This window comes from Sturnira hondurensis, unplaced genomic scaffold (assembly GCF_014824575.4).
Source record: "Sturnira hondurensis isolate 20B ecotype Veracruz unplaced genomic scaffold, ASM1482457v3 Scaffold0016462, whole genome shotgun sequence".
NCBI classification, from domain to species: Eukaryota; Metazoa; Chordata; class Mammalia; order Chiroptera; family Phyllostomidae; genus Sturnira; species Sturnira hondurensis.
This window is the reverse complement of record NW_028089093.1, coordinates 8448056-8472415: the sequence shown is the minus strand read 5'-3', so window position 1 is coordinate 8472415 and position 24360 is coordinate 8448056. Positions and strand designations below refer to the sequence as shown.

Below are 24360 nucleotides of genomic sequence, written 5' to 3'. Positions count from 1 at the left end.
AGTGGGGCTCAAATCAATGATATGGAACAGAAGGAAGAAATTAACATTCAACCAGAGCAGAACAAAGAAACAAGAATTCAAAAAAATGAGGAGAGGCTCAGAAACCTCTGAGACAACTTTAAACGTTCCGACACCCAAATCATAGGGGTTCCAGAAGGAGAAGAGGAACAGCAAGAAATTCAAAACTTATTTGAAAAAATAATGAAGGAGGACTTCCCCCATCTAACAAAGGAAATAGACCTCCAGGAAGTTCAGAAAGTCCAGGAAGCTCAGAGTTCCAAAGAAGATGGACTCAAGGAGGAATACATAACACATCACAATTACATTACCCAAGATTAAACATAAGGAGAGAATCTTAAAAGCAGCAAGAGAAAAGGAGACAGTTACCTACAAAGGAATTCCCATAAGACTATCAGCTGATTTTTCAAGAGAAACTATGCAAGCTAGAAGGGGTTGTCAAGAAATATTCAAAGTGATGAAAAGCAAGGACCTACAAACTAGATTACTCTATGCGGCAAAACTATCATTTAGAATGGAAGGGCAGATGAGTACTTCCCAGATGAGGTCAAGTTAAAGGAGTTTATCATCACCAAGCCTTTATTTTATGAAATGTTAAAGGGACTTATCTGAGAAAAAGAAGACCAAAACTATGAGTAGTAAAATGATAAGAAACTCTCAAGTATCAATGACTGAACCTAAAAAAGAAAAATACAAAACAAACTAAGCAAACAATTAGAACAGGGACAGATTCACAGAAATGGAGATCAACTGGAGGGTTATCAGCGTGGAGGGCATGGGGGAAGGATGGGAGAGAAAGTACAAGAAATAAGAAGCAAAGTTGGTGGCTACAAAATAGACGACAGGGTTGGGGGGGCGGTTAAGATTAATACAGGAAATGGAGAAGCCAAAGAATTTATATATACGACCAATGGACATGAATTAAGGGGGTGGAATTCTGGTGGGAGGGCAGAGGGGGATAGAGTGGAGGAAAAAAATGGGACAACTATAATAGCATAATTAATAAAACCTACTTAAAATTTTTAAAGAAATAGCCCTGGCTGGTGTGGCTCAGTGGATTGAATGCCAGGCTGTGAATTCAAGGGTCACAGGTTCAATTCCCAGTCAGGGCACATGCCTGGGTTGCAGGCCAAGTCTCCAGTAGGGGGAGCAAGGGAGACAACCACACATTGATGTGTTCCTCTCCTTTCCTTCCCTACTCCTTTCTCTAAAAACAAATAAATAAAATATTTTAAGAATAAAAAATAAAATTACTGGAAACATGCATTAACAGGGAAAGAAATCACATTTTCCAAGGCTCCATTCATTAAAAATGTTTTTTCTTATTTATTAATTTGAGAGAGAGAAGGAGGGGGAGAGAGAAGACAGGAAAGAGAGAGAAAGACAGAGACATTGATTTGTTGATCCACTTACTTACTTACTTATACGTTCATTGTTTGCTTCTTGTGTGTGCCCTGACAGGAGATTGAATCTGCAACCCTGGCTCTCTGCTCCAACCAGCTGAGCTACCTGTCCAGCAACTGTTTGTTTTATACTCTCCCAGTACAGCTAGCTGGCCTTCATTTCAGCATTTAAAAAGAAATGTAAATGGTCAGGAGTTTCAGAAAGGTTACCCAAATTTGCCTTTTATTCTTAAGGTTATCTAGTTTTCTTACATCACTTGCCTCTTAGAAACTTTTTAAAAGAAAATGCTGGAAACGGACAAGTTGCGAGAGCCAAGGAGAAAGAAAAACACCTAACTGTATAAATTGGTGTATTTTGAAAGACTATTTTCAACAAGTGTTTTTACTTGTGAATTAATGATTTTCCTCTTTTGACTTATTTTTTTTCACTCTCTGAACAGAAAATTATTTATTTTAATGAACAGTTTTAAATTTGTACTGGTAGTCACATCTGAAGCATCTGCTATAAAAGCAAACTATTTTGCCTTCATGTACTGGAACTTATCCAACACGTCCTCCTCCGGGGGTGAGTGACGGTTAAAAGAATCTGACACCACTTGAAAGATCTCCCTTACATGTCACTGAACTGAACTAATTCATTCACGAGCATGGCTCCTGACTCCAGCATTTCGCGCCTTCCTGTCTATGCATTTGCCCATTTACTTAGCTTTTGCTAAATAACTCTTTTTGCCCAACTCTTTTAAAATATATTATCAAGCTTTTGGTTGTACACCCATACAAGATGAACCATATAGCAAGAAATATTTAGCAATGGAAACTGCGCAGTTGAAATTCATCATCATTATTAAATGCCTAATAAAAAACCTTGTTATTCACAAGTATTTGTTGCAAGGCTTCTAAACATTTTTTATGGTTGCTAATAATAATACACTAATTAGCTTTCCACCCACAGCTCTTGCTACTTCACTCCTAACCTGTGGAACTACAAACTTTTTCCTGAATATTCTATGCCTTTGTACAAACAATTAGTTCTCTTTAACTGGAATGACTTTATATCTCTACCTTTAAGATTGGGTACAAAGGTTTGGCTCTTTGAGAATTAAATAATATGTTGTGCGTATTTCACTTAGTCCAGTACCTCATACCTAGTAAGTACCCAACAGTGGGCTACATATTTACAATTCCATTCTCCACTTTATATCCTTATTTCCTATAGACAAGGGGCTGTGAGTGTTTCTCCATTACCCTCACATATAGTACGGTAACTGCCTTCATGGGTGAATAAGCCATTAAATAATATATTCAAGTAATATTGGCTATGTTCTCTAAGAATTGTTTTAGAATATCAATAAGCATTAGCACATAATCAAGTTGACCAATTCTTTACTACAGTTAGTAAAGGTTGAGTTCATAAATGTCTTCTGAAAGCATCTTTTCACTCTCTGCTAAGCATATCCTTCCTTTCCTTGTTGAGATGTTACTTTAGCTAAGGTCAAATTAACAAAAGGTTCAATTTAGTGACTAAGTTTTTTTAATGAGATTCTACTATATATACGGACCTGTAAATATAACAACTATATTAAATTGGGTTGAATTAAATTTTGAAAAAGGTTTAAAGAAAAGTAACCCAAAGTGAAAGAGAATAATTAATGTGAACAAAAATTGCTTTTCAGCAAGGAAATTATATATAGTTCTATGTTTTGCCTTTTATTTTCTTTGGTCACTTTATTAAGAGAAAAAATAATTTCTTGTTCTAAATTAAATAAAAATATTTCCTTTTATTTTCTTCCCCCAAATTTCATATGGCTTGAGTGAAGAAATAGTCTCATTCTTCAAAATATATGCTACACTTAAAGATCTCCTGTTCAAAGATTCATGAGATTTACCTTCCCTAACAAGTGGCAATGACCTTGCTGAACTGTAGACATTAGAGTTTGGAGGTCTTTAAGTACCTTTCATTCGTGTTGAATTAAATCACACGTTTCATTAATTATACAGGTCATGCATTTGCCTAGGAGTTAAAATATTCACTTTCAAAATGAAATAAATGGAGACCAGCTGCCCGAGAGGACCTGGGGCAAATTCAGGATGTATTTCAGAATTTATTTATTTATTTTCCTTTTAAGTCTTTGAATTCCTCATGTGAGGTGGCTTGCAATTCCCACATGTTAAGTTCTCTAAACTGGATTCATGTCTTGCAGTGAAAGTTTCAGAAGCGGGAAGAGATGATTTAAACCTGGGTAGAAAAACAACAATCCGGGAGCACACTCAGCTCCAGTCTCTATACAATAATCGGTGGGAGTTACTTTCAGGAAAAAAAATTAAGTTTTCAAAGCTTATATTATGCATAAAATATGACTCTAATGATTAATTTAAACCAAGTAACATGGTTATGTTCATGGAATAGGTGCAGAAAGAAAAAAAAGCGTTAGCATTTTCCTAAGCAAGGGAAATACTCCATCAAGGTCCATCTCACCTTTTTGCATGTGTGCCTGTTGGGTAATACCGGGAACAGGATATGCCATCCCAGGCACAGTAAGGGTCCCGAGCCAGGCAGCAGTCTGCACAGGCACTTCCGTACATGTCACACTGATGGAATCTGACTTGGGCCACGGCAGAAGCAGATCCAATGTACAGCTGTTGCTATAGACATCGAAAAAGAGAGAGGCCACTAGCAGAAATGGACACAACTCTCACTGAGCTCTCACAGTTAGATTCTCACATTTATACACCATTGCCTCCTTGAATGTTCACTTAAATGACTGCAGTTCCTCAGGGTAGATAATGGAAGATTGATATTTAATTTCTCCAAGGTATGGAATACCTTTATAAACTTGGAGGCATGAGTAACAAAATTGCTAGGGTGACTTGACAAGTTCTCAAGTAGTTGACTATTATTTTATTATTTTCTAAGTAGAAACACTCTCTGATCATCTAATATTGTAGGTCATTTTAAAAGATCAAGAGAGATGTTCTGTAGACGATTAAATAATAAAATCATCTATTTTTACATTTGTAAAACTGTGATATAATTGACAAGCAACATTACATTAGTTTCAGGTATACTATGTAAGGATTCAATATCTTACATATTGCCAATTGACTGTCACCACAAATCTAGTCAATGCCCCTTACCACACACAGGTACAAAGTCCTTATTCTTGTAATGAAAACTTTTAAGATCTTTCTTAGAGACTTTCAAATATTTTTTTGACATTTTGAATGCTTATTTAATTCTTGTTCAAGTACAGTTTTCTGTCTTATATTCCCAGCCCTGCCCCCCCGCCAATGTTTGATACAGTATTAACTATAATCACTCTGCTGCATATTACATCCGCAGGGCTTACATATTTTATAACCGGGAGTTTGTACCTTTTGATTATCTTCACCCACTTTGCTTACCCCACCCCAAGCCTCTGGCAACCACAAATTTGTTCTCTGTACCTATAAGCTTTTTAAATGTTCACATCTAACTGAGTCCATATGGTATTTGTGTCTTTCTCGGACTTATTTCATTTAGCATAATTTCCTCAAGCACCAACCACGGCATCACAAATGGCAGGTTTCCTTTTTCGTGACTGAATAATATTTCATTGTATATAGTATGTATCATGTCTTCTTCAGCCAATCATACTTTGATGGGAACTTGAGCTGTTTCCATGTCTTGGCTACTAAAAATAATGCTTCAATAAACAGGGGAGTGCAGACATCTTTTTGAGTTAGTACTTTTATTTTCTTCAGATAAATGCCCAGAAATGGAATTACTGGAATATACGGTAATTCTATGTTTAAGTTTTTAAAGAGCCTCCACACTCTTTTCCATTGTGGCTGCACCAGTTTACACTGACATTCGCACCAAGAGTGTGCACTGACATAGCACGTTTAGAAGAGTGATGTAGATAGATATGCATAGAAGAGCATGGAATTGGCTGCAAGATGTGCTGTTAAGGAAAAAGGACAAGTAGCAGAGCAAGTAGCATTGTGTGTTCCCATTTGCCTACACAAAATGGGTTATTTATTAGTAAATTTCAGGAATATATGCAACTATTTCTGAGACATTTACACTGGAAACTAGGCCCAGTAAAATGAAATGGAGGTTTGTTTCACTGCCCCAATTTTTTGTGTTACCATTATTTCGGCAAAACTATGAGCAAAACAGTATGGAACAATACCATGTAATTGTAGATGTAAATGGACTCGTATCTGCCCTTTTAAAAATAAAAAATAAAAATCTATTGCATGTGAATCACTATATATTTCCTGTTAGAATAAAACTGTAACCTGTTCAGATGGAAGTACATGTACTTGCACACTATCCATTGACCTGAACTCAATACAGAACACACAAACACACAACTTACTCTCTTTGAAGAAATCTCCATAGAAATAATAGGAACTGGATCCTGAAAAATTAAAGTTTCCTTTTTAGTAAAGAAAATATAAGAATATGCCTTACTATGGCCATAATCTCCTGAAATCATATTATATGTGAGTGGTTCGATGCCAAGCAATCTACAGCTTTCTTTTTAGTAAATTGGTAGGTAAATATAAATATTAAAATATAGCTTTTTATTTAAAAACCTTTTCTGAAAGAGTGAGACAGATATGTAGCTGAGAAGAGGAGTGGGTACTTTAAGCAGCTTACTTATTTGTTTTGAAATGTACTTTTTGTATTTGCATTTAAATATTATTCATGCTTTGGAAACTCAGGTATCTTTAAATAAAATAATCAAGTTGGCGTTTTGTTTTTCTCATACAGTACTTGAACTATTAAAATTAAAACAGTTATTCTGTCATTATATAGGTGTTATTGCTATAAAAATTATGTCATCTTTAATTGTTTTCATCCAAACCTAAACAACGCATTTCTGCTGGAGTTACTGTGGTTAATCACAATGCACCCAGGATGCTTTGAACAGGATGAATAACCTCCTTGTTTCAGAACTGTTGCAAAGGAGGTGCCTTCTCCAGCAGAGCTGTGAGAGCCCGGGCATTATTCTGGAGGGGGGGGGAGGCAACTACCGTGTCTCTAAGGGACACCACAAACTCTGGTCCCCTCGGCAAGTGAAGCAATTGGCTGATGGGATTCACTCTGTGGATGATTTGATTAGCCTTAGAAGAACTACTTTATGAAAGAGAAAATTACATTTCCTTTGTCCATTTTTAAAAATAGTTTAAACTACGGAACCCTTTATGGCACACACATGCGTTCATTTATTCATTTGGGCAACAATGTTTCTTAAGGTTTAATATGAACAAGATGCTGTTGCGGACACTCTTAACATGAGCACTATGGTCTCCGATGTGAAATGAATTCTTACACAGAGGTCCGATATGAAAAATAAGCAAAAGCATAGCTGCTCTGGTTGAAACAGAAATGTGTTTAGCTTTGGGTCTGGTCGGGGGGAATCTAATCTCCATGATGGCCAATGTGAAATGAACTGTTTTTCATCAATAAGAATATTTTCATATATATTCATTACATACATATATAATCAATCTTTATTGTTTATAGATTGTGTGTCTGCAGATTTGCCTACTTGCTAAAAGTCACAGTAGCCCCAGTCCCAGTATCTGCAGTGTTTTCAGTTACTGAGAGACCCGTGCATGGGGAGGGGCGCAGTCCGAGGTGCCCAGTGTGCGCAGCCCGGGCTGACGTCCTTGCAGCCGCTGTCTTGATTCAGCTCTCAGGTGTCCAGTGTCCTTTTCACAGCCTTATTTGGTGCCACGTTTTCCACATTTTTGTGCTTTTTGCTGGTAATTTTTGTGTTTAAAACGGCCCGCAAGCACCGTACAGAAGTGCTGTATGAGGAGGTGCCAAAGCTCCGAAAGGCTGTGTTATTTCTTATGGAGAAAATAAGCATGTTAAATAAGCCTTGTTCAGGCATGAGTCACAGAGCTGTGAGTTGGCCACCAGTTCAATGCAAACTGAATTGATCACCAATATATATGAAATAAGGTGTCTTTATACAGAAACACGCATTAAACAAGGTTATATATTGATCAATTGACAAAAAGTTGTGACTAGAGACTCACAGGAACTAACCTCTGTTTCTCCCAGGGGCAGTGACCAGCATTTACCAATTCAGTATTCAAGGTCTCTTAAAGAACAAAACTGCCACAAGTACTGAGACTTGACCCTGTGTATGTGTGAGTATAAGTATATACAATTGTTTTTGTCATGTGTAATTTTTCCATTGAGTTTTTCTTTTTTAGTAAATTCCCTGTGTAATTGACATGCTATAATGTGCTTATCACACCACAGTGTCTCCAGTATAAAACCTAGTTATTTTTTAATTCTCTTTTTATTGTACTTTTATATAAGATGAAACTTTGCAATAATGATCCTGGAATTCATACATAATATTGAAATTCTTCTCATGCTAGGTAATTACTGGCCTCTTCATTTGAATGGTCTATGATAATAAAAGATGCAACAGGATTTTAAATCATTCCTCACTTCAGATCACTCTGAATTCACATGCCTGTTAGGAAAAAAAACTGACATAATGTCTTTCCTTTTCACAACTCACTTGGAACTGTCTGTAATATATAAATGTTGGCCATATATATGTTATCTATCTATCTATGTATATACCTACATATATAGATACAATTTTTTAACCAAAAATACCTTGAATATCTGAAGTTCTTCTAGAATTACTTCCTCCATTGATTCAGTTTCTTGGTTGTAAATTGTGATTATTTTCAACACAATTCCATTATCTGTAAGAAAAAAGAGAGAGAGATAAACTAGATGTTTTGTTACAATCTGGTTTTCAAACAATTCAAAACCACTTAGGGACAATGAGTTCAAACAAGATTTGAAATCTAGATGCATGAAGTATTTAATCACTGCTGGTTAAAACAACATTTAATATCTTATACTAGTCACATAGTTATATTTTTAATTAGAAAAATAATAACTTTATATGTCTGACAAAAAAAACCTCCATAAATTATACATACTTATTGTTTAAATAACTTGATTCAAAAATCCAATTAAAGGTTAGGAGTCAAAATATCTTTGGAAGAAAATAGACAAATTATTTTAGTTTCTTCTGTGATGTATGATGAAACAAAATTTTTTGCATAAAGCACATTTCCAGGTAAGAAAATATAGTTTTAACACTAGGGAACAACACACTATGGTAACACACACACACACACACACACACACTTTTAATAAGAAAAGTTCCAAGATACACGGTTGAGAGAAGAGTGTAATGAGTACGCCTGTACTAATCACTTAGCCTCCATGATCATCAATAATTTTATACAGTTACATTCGTGCTTTAAAAGCGTACCTAATTTGTATTATTCCTGATAATCTGCACTTGTTAGTTACAATGACAAATTTAATATGACACTAATTTGCCTGTAAAAAAATTGGTATAGTGCTAAAAATAACTCAGTAAAAAAATAAACACTTTGGAGGCACTGATCCAAGAGTTATTATGGTATTTATCAATTTGCTTAAAACTTATTAAATCTTGTATTTCGGTTAATAAAATTTTATTAAAATAAAACTAATAACAATTACCTGTATTATATACTAAAAAGAATACAAATTATCATAATTTTTATAACCAACCACACTCATTAGATATCTCACAATTACTATTACATCAAGCAAAAAAGTAAAGACAAAATTCAAATGATTAATTTGCCACCGATTTTGCAACAGGATTCCTTCTATAGATAGACAGATAGATAGATAAATAGATAATATTAAAGCATGTATGGTAAACATGGTAAACATATGGTAAAGCATGTATGGTAAACATTTTCCTCTGGTAAACTCAGAGGAAAGTAACTATCATTGTAGGATTTTCCAGTGTTGTATTCCTCACACATTCATCAAATATATTCTTTTGTGCTGAAAAGCTGCGGTACAATATGATTATGAGTTACACATGGTTTTCATGATAACATAAGTATATGCCTGATATTCCTGAAATTCTCTCAAATAGCTTTGGTTAATGTAACAAGAAAGTATTTCTAAAAATATTTTTGGATTACTTTCTAGGACATTTCAAAATAACACACTTTTTTCCCCCAATTGACTTTATCAAATATGATCTAGTTTATAAAACTCTTTCAAAAACTCTGTTGATGTCACTATGACTGAATTCATGGCTGAGGTAATTTAAGTTTGTTAAAGAAATCTGATGCTTTGTTAATCTCGAGCCCACGGTGCAGAGCACGTGATTAACGTTAATCTCCTAAAATAAATGGATAAAATGTAGCCCGCGCCAGAGATCAATTTCTGGAAATCAGATGAATGTTTCCTTATTTCAATGTTTGCTTTTTCAAAATGTATGACTGCAAAAGCCCGTGTACTAATATTAATATTATAACCTGATGCCTGATTTGGGCATATGTGATGTCTCTTTAGAATTATATGTCTATGATTAAAGTTACGTATGATAGAATTGCTCTTTAAATAGCAACTGCTGTAGCAATTATTATAATGCATATGAAAAAAGAAAGAATCATTTAAAAACTTTTTGATTGACTGTAGAATTTTAAAGTGCTTGATAAAATTTTCTACATATTACTCTGGATGACGAAAGATTCCAAGTTCTCTTTTACAAGCTAGATCTAAAGTATGGCATTAACTGAAATTATAGATTTATTTGAAAACTTCACTTTTAGCATATTTATTATACTTTATTTTATTAATGCAGGATATTATAACTTTGATCTGAATGTTTAACTCCACTATGAGTAACACTTGGCCTGTTTGGTACAAATGGTTGACTCTGATGGAGCCTGATAAACATTGTGATTTTAAGTTTAGGTGAAGCTATTGTCCCAGATATCAAAAAATTCTTGAGACCTTACTGGGCAGCCAAAGTTGGCAGTGGCCTTGGGGTATGACAGGAGAACAATTTACAGACCTTACTTCCTCTGCGATAAGTTCTACTGGGAACCAGCATTGTTTATTAACATCAGTTATTTGCTCCTTCACTTACTCATTTGTTCAAATGTGGTAAGTGTTGACCAGGAATTACAAATTAGGTGCTGGAACTGCCCCCGACCTCTCTTCCAGTGCAGCAAATAATTAGTGTGTAATAAGATACCATATCAAAAGGAGATGAGTTGACGGGTAGTTTTTTAAAATATCAATAATGTTATTGAGTACACGGTTCAATTTAAATATCTCGAGTCTCTCTAACCTCTTTACCTGTCCCAATAAACAAGACATCATATTGGCCATCCTCTGCTTCTACTTGGTCCACTGCTATTTGCTTCAGGTTGTATCTCCCATCTGTTTTTACCAGTATTGGTTTTTTATGGACAGGCTTTATCGGTTGGTACATAAGTGGATGGCTTCTTGCAAATCGGATGGCATCATCGGGATAGTCCTTGGTGGATCCGTACCTCCCTCCGTTCACTTTGCTGGCACACTAAAACACAAGCAGAAGAGGTCATTTTTTTTTTGCCTTAAATCTAAAGAGCAAATTGAAAATCAAGAATGAAAAGAACTAGAAAAGTGGCTATGCTTGATTAATTACCTGTGCATTTAGAAACATTTAGTTTCTTCATTACAGAAATGAAATCTACATTAAAAAATGCAAGGACATCCTGAATAATTTTAAACATACAGAAATACACAGAAAGTAGTGAAAATACACATTAGAAATACACAGAAAGTAGGGAAATCCTGGGAAAGTGCAATATATTTAATACTGGTACAGCTTGAAGGTGGTAAAAATGTATAAGATCATAGATATTGTAATTATTCTCCCTGTTTTCTGAAATTCATTTGTCTGCACTGTAAATTGAAATTTGAGGGTAAACGATGTATAGTTTGGAGCACAAAAAGCCTCTTTTTTGTGCTCAACCTTCCCCCCTCCCCACAGCAGCACAAAGCAGCTCCTCCACGGTGGAGACCACGATCACTGGTGACGGTCCCGCCGGCTCACTACCCAGGATTCAGCGCTGTAATATAGGAACTTGCTCAAATTCCACCACTACTGGTGCAGGAAAAACCCTCTTTGCCCTACTGTAATCTGTATGAATTTGTAATGTTTTTATACGGATTAGACAGAATACATTGCGAAAACCAGAAATATTTGCTAAAACATGTCTCAACTCTTAAATTGCTGTCTCTAAAAATAAATATCCAACAGCCCCATAGCTGCTTCTTGGAATGAGTACCTTTAACTGTTGAATCATGCTTGTCATTAAGTGCTCCCTCATTTTGCATACTTTCCTCCAGAATCAGCAGCAATTGCCATGGTTATCGTGATTAAAAAATTTCCACTTTAGAGTATAAATACAGTAGTTTAGTAATCAGATTCTGCAAAGAGGGAGTTTTTAATGCTTTGTTTGAAAAGTTGGGGCCACGTTTCTTAATTTGGCCTGAATTTTTCACATGAGTACACTTGCATGATATATAATTGGAAACATTTTGGACCGGCCTGGAAGCCGTTCAGTAACCAGTCACTTCCTCCAAATCTTTAATACCATGTGGTTTCAAGAAGCTTTTCCAGCAAAGCCACAGGAGTGAGTTTTCTCCATTTAAATTGTAATTTCAATCAATAGAGTGAAATAAAATATACTTTATGCCTTACTGGAAGTCATCATTTTAAGCTAGTGAGAGGGAGTGATTGAAATGGTAAAGCCTTACACTCGTTAATGGAGGTAGGGTTTGTTTCCACTTTGGATTTCCGCTCTGCAGAAGCATTTTCTACTTGACTTGCAAGTACCTGCGGAATCAGCATAGTGACGGGTTTTCACCAGCTGCTCATACAGAGTAGACTTTGACTTGCAGGACAAGTTAAGTGTTCTCTGTGGCTCACGTGGCTCATAAAACAATCATACATTTTCCCAACTTGGCTGCACACAGGATACATGATTCCAAAGTCATCACTGTCATCACCATCACCATCACCATGGCCATCATCAGTTTTAGATATGTGTGCAGTTAAAAGCACAAAGGTTTGAATGGCTGATGAGGGAAAATCGTGGTAGCACCGGTGGAGCTTCCTGTGCCCTAGCATCACGTCTGTATTGGCACTTCTAGGAGCCAGCAAGAATGGAAAATGAGATGCTTTTAGATGCTAACATGAGAATCAAGGAGACAGTCTAGCCCAGAACCCAAAGATTAGTTTGGCATAGAACCCAAATATTAGAATATAAAAACGTATCCTGCTCAGAAATTATATGTGACACTAATTCTCCTGGAGAGGATGGGAGGAATATGAGGCTCCTTTGATTGATTGTTACTGTATTCACCAGCATCCTTAAAAATAAAATTTTAGTTGGGGCTACTTAGCCAAAATGTCAGTGATAATACATATTTCACAATGCCATAAAGATGTACCCACCCTAGATTATTTAAATAACAAACAGGCAGTAACTAGATATAAGAAGTGATTTTTCTTTACCATGCAAGCATATTTGTATATGTAGGATTTAACGGCTTAATGCAAAGTTTTGTAAAGCATCTGACACAGTGAACTAAATATTATTAAGCGCCTTTACACATCAGAATATTTTGTTAAATGTCTAAACTTACAGAACCTGGCCGAGGATAGGGCACTTTCCCTTCATAGAGTGACCAGTGGTATTCAGGTCCTTCCTTATGTGCATAGGGTCCATTGAAAGCTGCCCGGATGCTAGACATATGATAGACACATATAGCATGTCCTCTGAATATATTACTGAAAAATACAAAAGAAGGAGGATCACTGTCAGAGAACTCATTTGGAGGTCACCTAGTCAAGCCCTCCAGACTACCTGTGTGAATGAAATCTTTCTGGTAAAAATGTTGTGATCCCTTAGGCACAGGATATTCTAGAAATATTAACCATTGTAATATTTCAAGAATTAAAACTCTCAAACTTAATATTTATTTGCCTAATATTTATAATAAGTTAAACTGACATCGTTAGAATAAAAAAGTACATAGTTGTGTGACTTCACTGTATTATTGCTAAAGGTTATTGTGTCTTTATATTTTTTATTAAGGACTATATGGGTTTAATATTTGAAAAGATTCATTCTCAAGCTGAGTTATTCATTTTAATGTTTTAACTTCTTGTATGCTATTCTATATTAAAAATAGACAGTGTTCTCCCAATCATCATGTTGCTAATATTGCTATAAATTCTATTCAAATTTATTAAGATTTCTCAGTGCATATTATGTGAACAACAAGCTAAAGTGTCATGAAAATCTGGCGCATTTGTCCCATTCTTTACCTTGGGGTCATGTAGACATTAAGAAGCTTATCATATATATTAATTCCTCAAGGTCACTGAAAATGGTGCTGGGGTGAAAATAGATTAATCTTGGAAAAATTATTTAAATTATATAGAACCCAGACTCTTTACCTATGGAACAGCAATTAAAATTATTTCTTAGATAAAAACTCCCACTTGCATAGGATAAAGACATTAGGTGACTAACTATGGCATATTTTACTGGGGGCATATGGAATAAAATTCTACAAACTGACATTTTTAAATGATCTGCTTTAAAACTCTGGCCCTTTTCTTAGTGTGGCATGGTCTAAATGAATAGATCCTCACATTTCCCTAGCCCCCTCATTGTGAAAATTAAAATAATCAATGTGAAAGCGCTGTGCGAGACGAAAAGTTCTTTATGAGTATAAAGGTTCCTACACTCCTCGACACCTGTAGGACAGCAGTTCCGATGCTGTCTTAGAACATCAGTTCACACACTCTGTAACACACCTTGAAGCAATTGGAAACGTCTGCAATAGTGAGAAAACCAAGGTAGTCTCCCGACTGAAGTGGCAATAAACCTTTGATCACCACGCTGTGGCTATCTACTCTTACGTCAGGAAACAGCTGGGAAACTGTTATGTGCACACTGAATAGTCACCACTGAAATTATGAAAGAAAATAATGTCTTGTCTTTGAAATCTAGACAAATCCATTATGCTATCATTTAGGAGAGTAGCTTACAAACTGATTAACCCTTAGAAAACTACACTGAGATAATCTCATAGATGGTATTTATCACGTAAAGCCATAGAATTATCATGTGATGCACAAATTCTCCACTGGCCTAAGGGAGAAGATAAGGTTTAAAAAAGTAAGAGTTTTTCTATGGCCTATGATAATTACCAATCTATAGTGACTACTTTCCTTTGCATGAAGGAACCATTGACAGGAAAATTGTTTCCATGTTTCTCTGTTGAGGAAAAGGTCTCCTTACAATAGCAGGCAACTTATTCAAAGAGCTGTATTATTTTTTTCAAAGTGAGCATATGAAATCACCTTCTAGGAAACTGAACAAAAGCTTTGTGGAGAGACACTAAGCAAATAAGTTAAACATGATAATATCACAGTTTAAGGCTGAGGCAATGCAAAAGAGGAACTAAGTTACACCATTTGATCCCTTTCTCAAGAATTGAGGTATATTTTCCACTTCTCATTCCTGTCATCTCACCTCCACACTGCCTTATTTAGAAAGGCACAGGGGAAATTATACATATACACACACACACTTTCAACCAAACTGATTCATTTTCCCAATGCATACAAAATATAAAAATATAAAAAGGGAAAATAATAGGTTATAAATTCTAAATATGAGCAGCTTATGTAAATTTTAAACATGGAAGGCAAATTTCAAACATGTGTTCTCTGTAAATCGACATAGAAACACAACAACCAGAGCAAAGGGTAAATAAAGTCTTTTGTGATTAAGAACAAAGGACTATTTCTCGCAGATGAAAACTGATAAGATCTGAAGAACTGATACAAGCAGTGTTGAAGAAGAAAGTTGCTGGAAGCAAGAGAGGCATCGGATAAACAAAATCATGTGACAGGAACTAATGAAGTAGATACTGGGATTCAGTGACAGTGTTACCCTGTCAAAAACGAAATTCAGAGAGCTTATAGGAAGTATTTCGAAAGCTGGGTGGGTATCGGTTTATAGCTTTGAGAGTCTGACTTGGAAATTTTTCCACGACGATTTTCTATGACAAGAATTATCCTAGTTGTTTCCTTCCCATTAGAGTTAAATTCACAAAGAAGTCAGACAGAAAAGGAGAAAAAACATATGGCCCTGGCAGGAGTAGCTCAGTGGATTGAGCGCGGGCCTATGAACCACATGATCGTGGTTTGATTCCCAGTCAGGGAACATGCCTGGGTTGCAGGCCAGTTCCCAGCGGGGTACTCATGAAAGGCAACCATACATTGATATTTCTGTCCTTCACTCCTTCCCTTCCCCTCTAAAAATAAATAAATAAAAATCTTAAAAAAAAACATATGATTTCACTCATGTGGAATATAAAACAAAAGAGAAACAAATGAACAAACAGAACAAAAAATCTTGTAGATACAGACAACAGATTGGTGGTTACTAGAGGAGAAGGAGTCGGGGAGAGAAAACTGGGTAACGGGGGTCAAATACATGGTGATGGATAAAAATCAGACTTTTGTTGTGGAATACAGTATAGTGTATACAGATATCGAATTACAATGTTTTATACCAGAAATTTATATAATGTTATTAACCAACATAGACCTCTGTAAAAAACTTATCCTAGACTCTATAGCATGGAACTACTACCTTATAAACTATATGACAAAAAAAATCATTATATTGCAGATCAGAGAGGGAAGGAAATAATCAGGATACTGAGCATAGGAGGATGCTGGGATACTTCAAACAAAAGCAACTAAAGATCTAGATTGAGATCGTAGCTTTAAAAATGAAAGAACAATGGTAGATACAGGATAACAAAGAGAAATTGGTGACTTACAAAACACAAAAATGAGAAAGAGCAGGGCAATAGTATTTCCAAGTAAGATACACAGTGAAGGGGAAGGCATATGTTGTTCCATAACATATTATTGACCATATAGAATTCTCACCTGGTAGTGTTAAATAGTCCAAATATCACTGGGTTCTTGTGGTCTCTGGTATGCACCAAAAAAACATCCTCTGAAAAATTAAGGACCATTACATTGCTTAGTATTTTTAGTTCTCTTTTCATGTTAAGAAAATATATTGACAAAATAGCTTAGAACTCATTAAACACATTTTCACATGCAGTCATATAACTGAGTAAATCACAACAGAGTGAAACACTTGGCTGTTCAGCCAGGCTTTGAGCTGAGCCTCAAGGAAGGACAAAGTGCTGACTAAGCCACTTTCTGTTCCTGTAACTCTTTTGCCCTCCACTATGGACCTTGCCACAAGGAGAGAACAGAAACCTGCTCCAAGTTGGAAGTCAAACACTGCAGAAAGCAAGTTTTCCACATGTGCTAGAGACGGTGAGGGTTATAGAGTAGCATCTACTTCAAAGAGTAAAATTTAATTCTCCCAACACTTACCTAATTCATCAAAATACGTATCAATTCCATTCAGTCCTGGTACTGAGCAAACCAGTCTCGCTTTCAGGAAAGTGCTCCACTTATTCACCAGGATTCTCTGTCCCCCCATGTCGTTCTGTGAAAACCAAAGACCAGGCAAGTGGGCACTTGCAGAACTTTTACCAACAACAAATTTAGCGTCACTAAGCACGCATATTTTTCATTTAATATGGAAAATTTAGCACAAATTTCAAATAATAACAGATGTAATTCATCATAATTTTTTTTTTAGGTTTACACATTCTACCTGGCCAGTGTACTTCACTCTGGTCCATTACATATACTTTATGAGTATTCAACAATATTAATAGAGCAACTTCTTCTAAATAAAGTAGTGGCTTTTATAATAAAGTAACCTTTATTATTTTCTTAATAAGTTGTTTATCTAAAAAAATATCCCAACATACTTTTGTTTTTCTTCTTTTAGAAAAAAGAACTTCAAATATACACATATAAACACAAACACACATAAAACATGTAATATATATTTGTGCACACATACATATACTATATGTATACAGTGACATATATACAACTTTCTTCTGAAATGTATTCATTAAATATCCTAAATATCAGAGTATCTTCACACCCCTTATATTATTAACATTCTCTCAATATATATTGCTACTTCAGTTGATTTTAAATGCTCTCAACAACCCATCTGAACACCCAAAAAACTATAGATGAATTTTTTCTACTAAATCAGCCAACTGCATTGTTGAAACATACTTATGTAAATTATAATACAATGTAGACTAAAGAAATTTTAAAAAATTGCTTAAGTTAATTTTTTAAATGGAGCTCAAACTTCTGTCGGGGAAGAAGAACAACTTATTAATACTCTATTTCTTTAGTATGGCTTTAAAAATGGGGAAATCATACAAAATGCAAAGCTCCCCTAAGAGAAAACTTTCAATGAGTATGAAGTATAAAGATGAGATAGTAAATACAAATTTTAGACAGCATACAGAATAGTGGTGATTTTTTAAAAGTAGAAACCTACTCTAACATTAACAAAGGCCTGACCATAGATCATGAGATAAGGAAGCTTAATGAGGGGGACAGGCATTTCTCACCAAGCAAAGCCGCCCCACTCTGCTATAAATGGCGTGGGCATTGTTTTCTGCCTCCAGGGCCTTCTCAGTGAAAAAGAAATATACTTTGTTGTCATCTCGGTCTTCATTGTCAGCAATCATATATGAACCTACAAATTTTGGTTCTACAGAAGGAAAAAAAGAAGAAAATTAAAATAGTTATCACAAAATAGTAAGTTATTTAAATCAATTATACATCACATGAAAACTTCAGTTTAATTTTTATTCTTTATGAAGAAATATTTTCTTTGAAATTTTACACTAAATGTTAAAAATCATGTCTCTATAGTCATTTTATTTACAATAAGTTTTTTTTGAAATACCAGAGGACAATTTAATTGGAAAATAATAGTCAAGGTGAAAAAAATTTTTGAACACCATGTTTTATAGACTCGAAATGCATTCATAGAAAGACACATTGGACATACCATAGTGGTAATCTCCATAAATAATTTTTTCCCATACATATAAAAGGTCAGTGTAAATACATGCAAAATATTTTAGTAAAGAAGTCTATTTTTAAATTCATAAATTATACACTAGTCTAGTTCATGAAAGACCATTTTAATTTTAAAATACAAAATTTTAGTTTTTGTGTTTGTAGTCTAAACGCTCTCAGGGAATAAACTTTGACTGATATGGAAGATGAAATATTTTAATAGCAACATGCTGCCAACAATAACTGTGCACTTTAAAGCTTAATAAAAAGGCTGAGAATAATGGCAATGCTCATCATAAAATGATGTTTTAGTCCTAAGGTATACCAGTGTGCCAAAACATAAATAATTCCTTACAAAGAATTCTAGGAATCCTTGTCAAAGAATGGGTAGTAATTTTCCTAGCATTTTATTTGTCTCTAAAGTACAATGTGATCCTATTAAAATGAGCAAAGCAATCAATTCATCCAAAACGATGCCAACTGATATAAACAACTTATTGGATGAAAGGGATCTTTACTTTTCATGCATTTGCCTTGCTTTCTCCATATGAATCCTAATTCCTTTTTTAAAAAGGATTTTATGTATTTTTGGAGACAGGGGAAGGGAGGAAGAAAGAGAGGGCGAGAAATATCAATGTGTGATTGCCTCTCATGCACCATCTACTGGGGACCTGGCCAGCAAACCAGACGTGTGCCCTGACTGGGAACTGAATCAGTATCCCTTTGGTTCGCAGCACTCAATCCACTGAGCCACATCAGCCAGGTCTGAATACTTATTTCTAATCATTGCTGTAATTCTAATTTGGTGTTATAATAAAGCCAAATCATTTTGACATAAAATGATATACACGTATATAATATTTTAATTCACAAACACTACTAATTTTTAAAATCCTAAAATTTGTAAAAAATACATATTTCACTTGTAGTTATTATCACTAAAATGGCAAGTTCCTCATGAGTTCTAGATTGACATTCAGTTCTGACTTACATGCTCTTTCCTCCTCAGTCCTACCTTTCAACAGGTGCTCGTCGTCGGGCTCGGTGCGGATGTGGGCCGGCCGCCCCATGCTCCGGAACACCGCCGCGTCCCTGCCCCAGTAGTCACTGTAGAGGCCAGCAAACAGTTCAGTGCCTAGGGGAAACACCAGTTAAATAGAACTCAGTGCTTGTTTCTGGATCTGAAGGCGGTGTATAAACCACAACCACATTAAGCCACATCTAGGGTTACGATAAATACAGCCTTATGAAATTAATATTATTTTTAAGGGCACGCATGGTATAGGCAGACCGCCAGTTTCAATCCTGCCTCTGCTACATACCAGCTATGTGAATCTGGGCAAGTTGTTTAACCTCTCAGTTTCCTTATTTATGAATAGGAATAGCACACAAAAGGGTAAGGAACTTAAAAGAGTAGCTGGCACATGCTAAGACTTATATGAACATTTGATAAATAACCTGGTTTAATCTTATTTTATGACACCTAAAAGTCATATCTTTAGTGTGTTATTATTTATTGGTATAAGAGTCAGCTAACTAAATTCCTTTTCGTAACAAGAAATGGCTTCCATCAACATGATTTTAGTGTGGAAGCTACAAAGTCTGACAAAATTGTGTAAATCCAACTAGTTGCCATTTAATTCACAAATTTGTTGCTTACATAGGAAAGCTATGGGGTTCATAATTTAATCTGGCAGTCAGCATAACAAATGGAGTTAGCTCTGACACGTGGTGGAGATAGCAAACTTAAATCAGACTGAGGAGCACAAAAATGAATGCCGTGTCTCAAGAAATGACAGTGTGTGTGGAGACAGCCAGAAAGAAAGACACTATGAGGAAAGAAAGAAAAAGTTTCTCAACAGAAAAATAACATGAGGCTATGACTGGAAGCCCAGAAAGACCAACGCCTCTCAAGCACAGGGACTTGGTGTCCTCTTTTGTCAAAGTGACAGCAAAATTGATACCACAGGGGTTGTTCTGGGCCCCCACAGCCTCCAGGTCCTGTCCAGCACAAAATTTCTGAATAAGAAAAAAATGACAGCAGCAGATTCCTGGAAATAACAACCTCAATTGAGGGTGGTAAGATTATTTTCTTAATGAGTGTCCTATAGCTCTGGTCAGGTTTACAAACAGAAATGACGACCACACTAAGCCCAAAGTATTAACGTTTTTCTGTTAAAATCAGAAGGTGTGCATGTGGTATTTAATGTCTGAAGTTTGAGAGCATTCAAACAAACTGTGCTTCCAAATTCACATATTTTAACTGCATACTCAATTTTGAAATTTGAATTATTAAAGGTACAGACAGACAAATTTGACCAAGCATATAAACAGAATTTAAAAGACCAGTGCCATATTTATAAATTTTATTATGTAGAATTTACAAACTATTTCAGTATCGATGAAGGTTTTTCTCAGATGAGGCCTCTAAAACTTTTGAAAACTTAGATTAAATATATTTTTATGTTTTAAGTTTTGAGAAAGAAATCAACTGAGTTATAAATGGGACACTGTGTGAGGAAGTTTATTTTCAAGTTTAGTTAACTGGTTTAACTTTTAAAAAGTAAAGATGATTATTTTTGTTATACCAGATTTAGAAATAGAATAATGAAGTAGAAACTGAATTTAAAGGTTTATGATAAATAAAAGTTTAGAAATTTAATTACAAACTTTTTCATTTATAAAAAGCCAAATAACTGTAAATTATTTTTTCTGTGTTCAAAATTCACTATGAATTCTTAAAAACTATTTAGGATATATACATAGATACAAGTTTTCCACAAAGAAATTCCCTTTTAAACTATACATATTATAAAAGACAGAGAACAAAGCAACTGGGATAAAGTATTGACAATTTATGTATCAGAGGTTAAGGGCATATAGGTATAAATTTTACTCCTCTTTCAATTCCTTGTATTTAAAAATTTTCAAGATAACAAGTCTGAACAAGAACTGTATTCACTGAGTTTATCCTGAATGCTAAGTGAGAGGTGTGATAAGACAAAGAACAGAAACGGTAAAACAAAGATGCTCTATATCTGGACCTAAGGAAATGTATCTTGGTGGAGAAAATTATATCAAAACTCTTATTTAAACATGGTCTTTGGTGATAGAAGGGGGAAGAAAGTAACATAATATACATCAAAGTCAATGATGCTGTCTTCATCAGAAATTTTAAACTCAGAAGTGAAGAAAGAGAATTTTGAGATAAAAATGCACGCAGTGGTGAGGGGCACGAACCACACGTGGGACCCTCACTCCTTGAACTGGGATCACAGAGCATCATGCTGAATTCATCACAAGGCCTGGGGACCACTGTCTTTATGTTATTAATGAGAAAGCTGACCTTAAAGGAGTTAATTACTATCGAACCACCAGAATGAGTAATTTTCTAAGATATTTTTGTTTTTAATTATTATACTTAATTATATTTCCCATCTAAAATATAAAGTTTATTATTTAATTTTTTTCAAAATGTGACTTATTTTTCTAATGTTGTCTGGGCTGAATATTTATGTGTACATTGGACAAAATACTGATTTCTTAAAAGTCATGACCATTTTTTATTTTGTCAGTTTTTCATATTCAATTTTATTTTCTAAAATATTTCTAGAACTTTCATATCTGCAATTATTCTTATGAGAAACTAATCTTTATATTACTTCACATTAATTTTATTCTCCTGAGCCCAATTTGGGACAATGTTTCAAAGTTCCATTTATTTTAATCAATTTTATAAAGTTAACAAACAAGTACCTCTAGAAGCCACTAGATGGCAACCCTATGACACAAATAATATATTCAGGGCGAGTTTTCTGCATAAAGGAAAAAAAAAGATGATTTATTTCCCTGACTGGTGTATCTCATTTGGTAAACTCATAGTAATAGATAATAATGATGTTTGGTAAAATACTTCCCTAAGAAAAAATAAACACTGTAATGAAAAATAATAAATTAGAGTAAAGCTTTAGGCACAAATGTTACCAAATAGTAATTATATGAACAAAGCTACTCACCATCATTATAGTAATTGATACTATTTATAGTAAATATATAGTTTACAATTAAAAACTTTACTTTGAAACTATAACTATTTGGTATAGTTAAAGAAAATCTGTCAATCAATATTTTGGTATTTTACATATAGCAAAATTAACATCTGAATAAATCATATTTTCATGAATTAAAAATGAAAAAGTTTCATATACATAGTAAGATATGTTTTACAGTTTCAATGATAATAACAGAACTACCCAAGTCTTTCTTTTTCTATGTCTATGGAGACATGATATTTCATAACTATTAGCGTAGTCAACAACTAGGACAATAACAACTATTTTGATATTTGATTTGTATGCTATGTATTATTTTTCGTTGTTAGAGTACTGACTTCTGTTGGTGAGTGATGTTAATTTTACATGGTCAGGTGGGATTATAATTAAAAAGTAAAGCACATCTGCAGGGTATTTTGACAGGTGAATGTAACTTATCATTGTCATGGTCAACAATAGTCTCTATGTACAGATACAGGAATACTGGGAATAGGTCTGCATTGGAAGTCTGGCAAACCAAGCCTCCAGCTTGAAATCTGTTGTTTGACCTTGGCAAGACCATTCAATATCCAATGGTCTCCGTATCTGTGGCATCAGAGAGACCTACAAGTGATTGCTTAAGCCTGCTAAGCTTTTATGGTCTCTCTGCTATCCGTTCTTTTTTTTGACCGGATTTATTCACTTCCATCCTCCTTTACCTCACATTTACCTGGCTATTGCCCACTTTCTCCATGAATCCTTCCATGACAAAACTTCTGTTAGTTTCGTGGTACCACCATAGCACCCCTGACTATTCTATCACTTTGCTCATCCTACTATATGTTATTTAACTCCTATGTGTGTGACATTATGCCTCACTAGAATGCAGATGTCTTCATGTGTCTTATATATTCTTTTGTCTCCAGTACCTTATGGTGTGTCTGGAATACAGATAATGTTCAATAAACATTTGTTGAATCAATGAATGGCATAATGAATTAATAAATGAATATATCTAAAGCCCTGTTAGGTGTTTACGTTAAAAAACTATGAAATATAATATGAAAAACTCTGGATGAGATTCTGATTTTTTAAAAACTGCTTCATGGGGAACTATCACAAAAAAGAAAAACTCTTAGAGATTTAAATGAGTTAACAAAGTTTTTTAAAAACATTTTTGCCCCTCAAGAAGACTTATTATTCAATTATATTAATTCATGAACATAGGGATTCCATTTTCTTCTACTATTTGTTTCCAATTACTTTCAGCCCCCCAAACATTGTTTACACGAAATTGTTTGTATGAAAGAAAGTGATACAGTCATTTGACTCCCGGTGATATACAAAAATAATTCCACTGTAAATAATTCTAAGTTAAAAAGTATCATTAAAATATTTTTGTACATAACTCCTTTTTCATAATACAAACTCTAATTGAAGTTTCAATTAAGAGTATTGTATTGCCTTAATTTGGGGGGGCGGGTATTTACTAAGTTACATTCATAGACTTTTGATCAATCAATTGGAGATTTTTATTCACCATATTGAAAATATAGATCTCAGTTGTTTAGTCAGAAAAAGCCACTTTAGTTTTTCATGCCTTTCTTATCTTTTTATGGTTTACTTAAGCGTTTTTCTTATTTATGCTGTAAATGTCTCTAAATCTAATGTGGAATACATTTGACTCATGGAAAACACATAGTTAAAGACTGATTTAACTGCCTCATTTCACAACTAACCTACATAATTTTGTGAGAAAATTGTTCTACTTTCGATGCACTATTATGCAGCATGACTGTGACATGCATAACTGCAAAAAGAAACAAAATGCACTGGAGAATACAAAGATGGATAAAAATGACCCATAAAATTCGTCATCCCAGTTCACCCTCACATTTTGCTTAGAATGCTGAAGAAACTGGAAAGAACGTGTCTTTGTCTGGTTTATAGTTACGTAGTTGTTGTCCGGGCTTTTCGTCTGTTTTGTTTTGGCAGATAGCCAGCATTAGC

At 34.6% G+C, this 24360-nt stretch overlaps 1 protein-coding gene across 1 annotated transcript in view; it reads right to left on the bottom strand.

The window, feature by feature from the left end:
- Positions 1–24360, bottom strand: part of SEMA3E (semaphorin 3E) — a 256905-nt gene that overhangs the window by 22695 nt on the left and 209850 nt on the right. The window contains exons 6-14 of the mRNA XM_037066143.1: positions 19335–19454; positions 17863–18005; positions 16748–16862; positions 16286–16355; positions 12952–13096; positions 10612–10834; positions 8056–8147; positions 5783–5824; positions 3898–4064 (exon numbers count right to left, since the gene is read on the bottom strand). Coding sequence (XP_036922038.1) covers positions 3898–4064; positions 5783–5824; positions 8056–8147; positions 10612–10834; positions 12952–13096; positions 16286–16355; positions 16748–16862; positions 17863–18005; positions 19335–19454 — 1117 coding nt within the window. The remainder of the gene's footprint in view (positions 1–3897; positions 4065–5782; positions 5825–8055; positions 8148–10611; positions 10835–12951; positions 13097–16285; positions 16356–16747; positions 16863–17862; positions 18006–19334; positions 19455–24360) is intronic.